Raw genomic sequence first — 9,831 nt, 5'->3', positions numbered from 1 at the left:
AACGAGTGGTGACTAGACATTCATAACTTCTTGTTCTAACGCTGCGAGGCGGACCTCTCATAGGGGTATCTTGAAGTAATATTAGGTCAAATCGGAGGGGTGAATCTAGATAAATGGTTTTTACGGACTGCGCTACCTTTTCAATCCCCGTTAAAATTCTCTCAGCTGTCAACTCATTAATATTCATTAATTGGAAATTTATCGGATCGTGCAGCTCATCGGAAATTACCACCACCCTGACGCGCGTATAGCCTAAATTATCAGCCGTAATTCTATCTAATATTGATTGGAAAATACGGGTCAGTTGGTTACTGATATCGGCGTGGTTTAATTGGTCTAAATTTTTAAAATTACACTCGAATAGCATAGATTTACACCTATACTTTCGAGAAGAACTGGCAATGATTTTATCTATTGAGTAAAAATTTTTAGGGTTGAAACGGGTGCTAATATCGAGGGCCATGGTGTTTTTAAAGTCCTGCGTAAATATTTAATATGGTTTGAATCGTTGTCGTAAACTTCACAGGAAAAGTCCACGATTTTTATAGACGTCTCTTGCACGACAGGTGAGCGTTCTACCGCAGAACCACGGATACAGTTACGTTTCACGGAACTCTTCCGAGGAGAGTTCTATTTTAGCTTGCCAACTTGTTATACTGGCAATTTTTATCCCGACTATATCCTTCCAGCAGTCGTCTACTTGCTTAGATGGACCTGGCTTGGATGGGGTGCTTTTGGGTGGCGCATCAACTGGTTTGAATGGTGATTGTTTAGATGGGTTGTCGAGAACCTCTTGTAGAAAAGCTTTTTAAATTTTCGCCTTTATATTCGCCTTTATTGGTGAACAGTTGGGTGTTTCGGTGCAATGCACGAACTTTTTCTAAAATTCAATAAAAACAGACTGAATTACTCTTCGGTCAACTTCCATCGTGCCAAAATAATAACCATAAACGGTCATTTAAAAAAATGTAATTCCCCAAATTTTAAAATGTACTTACAATTTCTTCGCGTCGAATGCAAGTTGAGAAATAAATACAAATCAACGCACGCCTCTATTTATAGTCGCAAAACCCCCTAGCGGGACGCTATGGAAACTCTATAACACATGCTAATTTATCTAACGCTTTTTATTAATACACGCGTAAGTTTTCGTAATAAAGTAAAATCCCCTAGCGGGACGCTTAGGAACTTCTATAACACATGTGTAATAATTTGTAACAGTTTTTTACACCTACCCCTCTAAATTATCCGAAGACTTTGTCAAGCAATTAATTTTTATATAGGATGTTTACATTAAAAACACGGGTAATAACATAACAATTATACTTAAAGATATTTGTAAACTCTAATTATAACAGAAAGTGTAACTGTTAATGTTTATAGTAGTTATAGCTTTTTGACTTTGGTCATACTTATCGACTTTCCGCAACTTAAATATTTCCCTTCAACCATTTCCATTACCTCTCGGGTAAAAACGACGCTTTTTAAAAATTGAAACACCTGCCAGTAAATTATTCCATGAAGCATGACGTTATGAAATACCAACGACCATGTTATATTTAACTAAGTCAATCTTGTGACGATAAAATAATAATAGTATGCGTTAAAAGGGTGAATTATAATACTCTAATTATAACAAAGCGTAACTGTTAATGTTTTCAATAATAGTTATAGCTTTTTGACTCTTTGGTCCGAGTTTTATTCTTGAAGTGTATTATCTTTAAAATGGTTAGCATGTTGCCCCTTTTTATTAAGACCGTTTCTACCTTTTCGGTCATTATATGGCAAGTCATCGTGGCGCGTGTGGGTCATCATTAACCGTTTAAAAGTTCATATAGGGGCGACTTGTTTAAGTAACGGTTTCTATTCGATACCAGCCTAGCATTGCATGTTAAAAATACTATAACTTGTATACAGGGACTTATAAATGCATTATACAGGGTCTTTTTGTTTGCTCGGAAAAGTGTTTTTTTTCAAAAACTATTTATAGTACCGATTTCAAATTTGGAAGGTCAATTCTCTATACCGGGGACATCAGTTTGAGAAATTTGAGCGTTTTCGGTAATGTTTTTCACCAATTTTGAAAAATTATTTTTCGACCACTAGGTGCGAGATAAAAAATTTCTATTATAAAGTTGTAGGCCGTCATCGAAAACCCTTAAAAATTGTTCACTCGACGAAAAACAATTTATTTATCAGTGAAAATTCGAGCTTGAAAAATTTACAAGTTGGTGAAGCCAAATTACGATAATTGAAACCGAATTACCTAATCCAGTTGAAACTTTGGTTAAAAAAACGACCGGATTTAAAAAACACGAGGCTATAGGTCCATCCTAAACATGCATTGGGTATTTAAAGGAAAACTTTGGGAGATTATTATCAGTGTTTGATAATATTTCAAACAATGCCTCGTTATTCAGTAGCTGAGCGTACCGAGATAGTTGCCATTTACTATGGAGAAGCAGCGCAAAACCTTAGAAGAGTGACTGAAATCTTCGCAGAAAGACATCCAAATGGAGCACCATCTGTAAATACAGTAAGACGAGCAATTCACCATTTCAATCAATTTGGTAACTTGCAACCTAGGTTTCGCGGATTGGGTCAACCGGATTTAGACTTCGAGAACAATGTACTCGCGTACTTTGTGGCATATCCTCGTCACAGTTGCGCTAACGCCGCTGCTGATTTGGGTTGTTCTGCAAATCGTGTGTGGAAAATTCTTCGTAAGAATCGCTATCACCCATACAGAGCTACGCTCCACCAAGGACTAATTGACGGAGACCATCAAAGACGTTATGAATTTAGCAACTGGTTACTAAATGCTGTCCAAGAAGATAGACAATTTTTGCGCCATGTTTTGTTCTCCGACGAAGCGTCATTTTCTAGAGATGGGCCCTTTAATCATCAAAACAGCCATCTTTGGTCTGACATCAACCCACATCGGGGTTTTGAATATCATCACCAGGTTCAATTTGAACGGGTCAATGTTTGGGTTGGACTTGTTGGAAACCGTTTGATTGGTCCCTTTTTCCTGCCGACGAACCTCAACGGCCAAAGGTATTTACATTTTCTACAGAACGAACTGAGTGACGCAATCGACGACCTTCCATTGGCTGAAAGACGTCAGTTGTGGTTTCAGCAAGATGGCGCCCCTCCGCATTTTTCCCGGCAAGTAACTGAGCACCTCAACAACGAGTTTCCTGAAAGGTGGATAGGGAGAAATGGTCCAGTGCATTGGCCAGCAAGGTCACCTGACCTAACACCGCTGGATTATTTTCTCTGGGGATTCGTTAAAGCAAAGGTATACGCCACGCCCATTGAAACTAGGGAGGAACTCATTAGACGAATAATCAGTGCTTGCCGAGACGTCACACCAGAAATGGTAGAGAAAGCGTTTGAGAACTTAATTGTCCGCGCACAAACCTGTGTTGCAGCCAATGGTGATATTATTGAAAATGTTTTGTAAAAATTTATGTGAATAAAATATCTGCATTTAAAAACCAAACGTGTACATTTTTTCAAGTGTGAAAACTCTACTACGTTTGTATTAGACTTGTTCCCTTTTCAATTATCGTTTCAAACAATCGTAATTTGGCTTCACCAACTTGTAAATTTTTCAAGCTCGAATTTTCACTGATAAATAAGTTGTTTTTCGTCGAGTGAACAATTTTTAAGGGTTTTCGATGACGGCCTACAACTTTATAATAGAAATTTTTTATCTCGCACCTAGTGGTCGAAAAATAATTTTTCAAAATTGGTGAAAATCATTACCGAAAACGCTCAAATTTCTCAAACTGATGTCCCCCGGTATAGAGAATTGACCTTCCAAATTTGAAATCGGTACTATAAATAGTTTTTGAAAAAAAACACTTTTCCGAGCAAAAAAAAAAGACCCTGTATATAATTTGTATACACGAACTTATACGTTCATTATATTTACACGGATTTATAAAGAATCGTTAATGTTTCAATAGTAACATATCCAGATAATAACAAAAGTCTTGACCCCGCGCCCTTAAAGTATTGGCTAATCCTAAGAGTTAATACTTAGTTTATTATATGATTAAAGACGATAGTTTCCTATCATTGTCCAATAACTAAAACATGTCCGATTGGTAAAACTAAAAGGTTATATGTTACGGATATACGTAAACTAATATTTTTGAAGAAAATGTACACGATGTGCGTAAAGACATTGTATACAGTGAAACATTTATAAGGCCAGAGCTGCAGACGTTGTTAATAATAGCAAGCTTATTCTTAATATAGGGACAACTTGTTTCAAACTGCGAGGTTAACGAATTTAACATTGAACTTAGTTTTCTAAGGCTTATTAAAAATATTATTCACGATGACCACGCTCGACAAGTAATACAAATTTTACCCCGTTATGTAAGACGCCATTAACGCATTGACTATGTTAATAACTTGAAATATCCAAGATGGCCACTAAAAACTTTAACTCCCTAGTTAATTTCTTCACCCCAAAAATACCCTTGAATACACTGTGTAAGACAAAACGAATTATGTGCTTAAAGACAATGTTAGATTAATAACCTATAAAATCTTTAAAAGAGACCCCTATTAGGGGTGACTTATATTTGAAAACATGTACCCGAATCCATATATACCAGCCTAGTGGCGAAAAATGGCAGCATTGCATGATTATAATAATTTAATTTAAGGAAGACCCCTTTCAATAACCGTAAATCAGATGATCACGTGACTCGGCTTTTTGATCGAACCATATAGGGAAAACGTGTTATACACGCCGAAACGCGAGTTATTGAAATGTCTTTTGGCATTATGTAATTCACCCTTTTCAACACATGTTTACGTGAGATGACACCAAACACGCTTCTTAACGGACGACAGGATATACTATCTTTACTGTCATTAACGTATTGACTATGTTAAAAACTTGAAATATCCAAGATGGCCACTAATAAACAAAACTCCCTAGTTAATTTCTTCACCCCAAAAATAACCTTGAATACCCAGTTTACATTTCATAAATTTTAGGCTTATTATTTACGATGGCCAGGCTACCTACAAACTTTACCCCTGCGTCCTTATTAAAGGTTAAGTGACGGTAATATATAGTTTTTGATGCATTTACAATGTCATAATAATAATCAGCTAGGCCCAAGCAAAGATGGGCGTTTTCAGCTCAATCACGGTCCATGACCAGTATTATTTCAGAAAATATAGGATAGCGAGATACAATTTCATAGGTCGAGGAAACTTCGCCCCTAAATATATTGAAATGAGTGAGTGAGATTTGAAAGTTTACTAATATTATTGCGTTACCACTTCGTACCGTGATAATACAACGGAGAACGACGAATGAACTAAAATTTACAAAACCGTGTTCTCAAATCCAAACAATATTAAATAAACATATTATCTTGTTAAAAATTACTGATATGGATTTATTTGAAAGGAGTTATGAACGGCGTTCACGTCGTGAATATTTCAATTAATATTGAAGCCCTCAGATACCGTTGTTATCTACGAGAATAGTATTTTTGGCACCGATTCAAACGTTAAAAAAATATTTTTTTAACGACGACTTTATTCTTTGAAAAATTCATACGAACCGAGTTTTGAGTTAGTTTTAAAAAATACACACATTATTTGCTCAGAAATATCGTTTACAAATATTATCTGGACTTTATAAATTATCAGTTTTTAAGCGTTTTTTTCCTTCACAAAAAATAAGACAGAAGAGTATGAACATTGCACGTAAGAACTTACGAATCGCGGTCACATTAGAGTAGATCTTAACAATGTCAGACGAAGACGACCACGTTGACGCCGATAGTTTAGGTTCAGGGAACAATTTAAAATCAGTAGACGTGAAAAATATCGATTTAGTTATGTGCCCTTCTTTTACGGAAAAATTTAACTCCGGGAATTTCGGCAAGCGTAAGCTAAATATGTTTTACGTCTACGATGGTTCAGTGCCAATTACTGGTACCAATGTCCCTGGTCCCAATAAAGTTCTTACTTGTAAATTATGCAACGAAAGGAAAAGAGGAGACGGAGCGGGAAACTTCGAAAGACACTTGCAGGTACGTTTACTTGACTTTAATTAAACATTCAATAAATTCACGACGCTTGTACGGACATTTCAGAAAAAACACAAAGATGTTTCGCTTTACCCTCGTGACTTGGGAAGTAACAGTTGTTTTCTTAAATCGCACGATCTACCACTGAAACAAGTTGAAAAGACGTCTTTAACTTCAGCTCCGCAATTATGTTTCAAGCAATGTATGGTAGACCTAGTCGCTGTCGACGGTCTTCCGCTTCGATTTGTCGAAGGAAAGGCTTTTAAAGCATTTATGTGCTTGTTCCTACCGCATATCAACCTTCAGTCACGTCGATCCGTAAGGAGAGATTTAGAAAATTTTGTTTCTAACGATATAACGCCAATGCTAAAGGAAACTCTGCGAGATATTCCGTACATACACTTAACATTAGATATTTGGAGCTCCCGAACGAGGGAAGCTGTCCTTGGAGTAAAATGTCAATTTATTGACGATATGTTTAAGCTTCAACATCGAACTCTTGCTTTCGTACATTTCGAAGAGAAACATACTGGGGAAAATATTCTTTCCAAACTTGAGGACATTCTTAGTAATCTAAGTATCGCTTCAACACAGGTAATCTTAAAGGGAGTATTACCTACAATTCATTATTTAACCTAGATCCGAAAAAACCAGTCCGCCGCTTTCTAAAGCGAGAGGCAGAAGCAGGACCGTGCAGGGGGTGGGAGCGCAGGGGGGTAAAATCCCTGGGGCCCTACCGAAAAGGCCACACGAGGTACTTATAGGGGGCCCATAGCTGTAGGGCTCATCAAAGAAGCTCAGGGGGGGGGGGGCATGAGAACGATTGACAATTCTTTGAAGGCTCGAGGGGTGTGCAAATATAACTCTGATAAGCTAACACCCACATCACCACCACAGGCCTAAGTCATCTTGTGACTTGTATTGCCTTATTAACGGTGGCCCGCGAGTGACGTTTGCCCCGGGCTGCAGAATATCTCTGCACGGCCCTGGGCAGAGCCGAAATATCTTGAAAGCATGGTTAACCCTAGTAAACACGAGGTCTAATACTCTCTTTGCGCTAATTTCGGAATGGGATATTTAACACGATTTTTGTCTTGCCTCGCTCTATGTCTACAGTGATTTTATTAATCTAAAAATAGATGGTCACAGTCTGTGCGGACAACGCGAGTAATATGATAAAAGCTTTCAATTTACAAGCGCTGTATGCCGAACCTTGGGAAGACGAAGAGTCCGACGATGATTCCGGCTACCAATTAGATGATGGTATTAACTTGTAAAACTTTGGTGCAAATTACGTAATTTTAAATTTCGATTAATCGTTTATATATAGCGTGGAATGATAACAGCTGGATAATTGTACAGGATACAATTGCTAAAGCCAAGTGGAATAGACTAAGCTGTGTAGCCCATACACTCCAGATAGTCGTCGTAAACAATCTCAAAATTGATTCCTTTTCGAAGCCAGTGTGCGATTATGTCCACGGCGTCATTATGTTTTTCAGTAAATCAACAAGGTGGACTGAGGTATTGCGTTCGAAGTCGGGTGGCCTGGATTTAGTGTGCCCAGTGCAAACACGTTGGAACTCCTTATGTTTCGCAATGGAACGGTTTCTAAAGGTAAGTTTCACTACGTTTTTGGTAGTAATCCGCTGTTATAATACTTGTTTCAAGGATTACTTTTAGTTGTCACAAAACCTTAGCCTCAAATCCCCAACCGTAACAGGCGTTTGGTAGAGGGCAAGAATAAAACCAAAGTGGGTTTTTGGTTTAAAAAATGGTGGACATGGCGGACATGAAAAGCCAAAACATGCTTGTCCAACCCGTGGTGCAAGGGGAATTCCATGACCAATCATGTTTGGACATTCTCGTTCGCCATTATCCCTCCAAATCCCCGCCCAGGAATTATTTTTCGTCGGTCGAACGCCTTGTACAATTGGATTTTGTAAAAACATTTCGCATCCTTTAATAACCATCCTTGTTTATTTACGGCTTGTTTTATCTTTCCAAGCCGGTAATGAGATCGGCAATTACAAAGACCCTAATGGAAGCTATAAACACCAAGGACAATTCATTGTCGAAACATGGAATAACAAGTGCACCATCACCAGGATTATTTTCAAAAATTAAAGATATTCACAATTTATTAAACCCACTGAAAGTCGCTACGGATTGTTTGCAAGGAGACGGACCTCAAATTTCCATCGTAGTAATGAAATTACTTGAAGTTTTTGAAAATATTTTTGCCAACACCACTACGAAGTTCGTTGCACTCCGCGATAATATTTTGAAAGATTTGGAATCGAGATTCGCTGCCCACTTATCTGATCCCTTTTATTTGATACCAGCAATGGTGGACCCGAGACAAAAATTGTTTATTTTTGAAGGTAACTATTGTTTCCGGAAACCATTCTCATTTACAAGAAGTTAGTCTCTAGTATCCATTTTTTATATTTATAGAAGACTTCAGCTCTCCACCTTGGGCGCATACCTACCCGCACTTTAAAACACCAAGCAAAAAAGACGCCGTTGAAATGCTAACAACCTACGCTGTCGAATTTTTCGTTCCACCTAGCCAGGACCATGAAACGGAATCAGCTGAGCGAAATCCAGCTGTTTTGCTCTTATGCATAAAAAGAAGCGCAGATTAGAGCCAGGATCTTTAGGAGAAATTATTAATAATTACATTACTGAAGTGCAAGCCAATCCCGATTTAACGTGCCCATTAGCGTATTGGAGAGAAAACAACCAAAAATATGGACCGATAGCTCCGTTAGCTAAACGACATTTGTCTACCCCCGCCACTTCGGCGGGCTGTGAAAGAATGTTTTCAAAAGGTGGCTCCCTACAAAGAGCCAGGCGCGCGAGGCTCGGAATTACTACTGTTCAGGACTGTTTACTATATCAAGAATTTAGGCAGCCACAAATAGAAGCCATTTTAACAAAACAAGATATTGTAGAAGACGACTAATCAGTTTATTATTGATTGAAATGTAGCTTGGGTTTGCTAATACTGTAGTCATTATTAAATGTAATAAATTGTTTTTCGAAATCAAGCTTTAATTTCAGTACAATCCCAAAATAAGTAACATCATATCTAAAAGTATGACACCTAATGAACAAGTTCAGTCGCTGTGTTTCGAAATGAAATACCAGGTGCTGCGCGGTCACTTCGAACAGTTCTCGTTTTTCACGCAGTGCTCTTCTAATAGTTCCTCCTCGTTTTTTGCTCGCCCTATTGTCAAAGGTCGATTCACACTATGAGGTTTTCGCTTCTTCGAGCGCTTTTCTCGCTTAGGCGCGTCTCGTTCATACTTGAAACATTTGCGCACTTCCCGTATATGAACGTGACGCGCGATCGACGGGAAAAGCGCCAGAAGAATTGAAGACGCAAAAGGCTCATAGTGTGGATCGACTTGTTCACTACACGCGCGTTGCGGGGAAATATAGACTGGCTGGTCAAAGGGGTAGTGCAGCACACGGAAGTCGTCAACAAGCACTTTAAAGGCCCATTTTCATGCTCGCTGGTAGCGGATAAAAATCGTCAAAATTCGCATCCGCCACTCGCAAGCGTGAAAATAAAGCTAATATATCTGTTTAAAACAGATCGACGCGGAAAGTGAAAAAGTGTGTAGCGGAAGCGGATTTTGTCGATTTTTACCCGCTACCAGCGAGCATGAAAATGGGGCTTAAGAATACTGGTCGAATCTCGTTACGTTACGTGGCCAGAAACCGACTGCGGCGAAATAAAATATGTTATGGT

General features: G+C 38.3%; 1 protein-coding gene across 1 annotated transcript; it reads left to right on the top strand.

Annotated features, from left to right (window-relative positions):
- The first annotated feature begins 5,789 nt into the window (after positions 1-5,789).
- Positions 5,790-8,719, top strand: LOC149926162 (uncharacterized). The gene is made up of 6 exons (XM_090161879.1): positions 5,790-6,074; positions 6,138-6,665; positions 7,211-7,334; positions 7,402-7,595; positions 8,080-8,455; positions 8,529-8,719. Exons 1-6 carry the CDS (start codon positions 5,790-5,792, stop codon positions 8,717-8,719), a joined length of 1,698 nt encoding a protein of 565 aa, XP_090018005.1.
- Positions 8,720-9,831: the final 1,112 nt, after the last annotated feature.

The sequence above is a fragment of the Leiobunum rupestre genome, chromosome 10 (assembly GCF_980474605.1).
Source record: "Leiobunum rupestre chromosome 10, qqLeiRupe1.1.hap1, whole genome shotgun sequence".
Lineage (NCBI taxonomy): Eukaryota > Metazoa > Arthropoda > Arachnida > Opiliones > Sclerosomatidae > Leiobunum > Leiobunum rupestre.
The sequence above is the reverse complement of the archived record's forward strand: the minus strand, read 5'-3'. Positions and strand labels throughout refer to the sequence as shown.

What these genes read in the sequence shown, in the direction of transcription:
- LOC149926162 (XM_090161879.1), top strand. Translation starts at nt 5,790, where the DNA reads ATGTCAGACGAAGACGACCACGTTGACGCCGATAGTTTAGGTTCAGGG. An exon ending in TAAGTATCGCTTCAACACAG is followed by an intron (nt 6,666 to 7,210) that starts GTAATCTTAAAG and finishes ATCTAAAAATAG; the next exon opens with ATGGTCACAGTCTGTGCGGA. An exon ending in CGGCTACCAATTAGATGATG is followed by an intron (nt 7,335 to 7,401) that starts GTATTAACTTGT and finishes GTTTATATATAG; the next exon opens with CGTGGAATGATAACAGCTGG.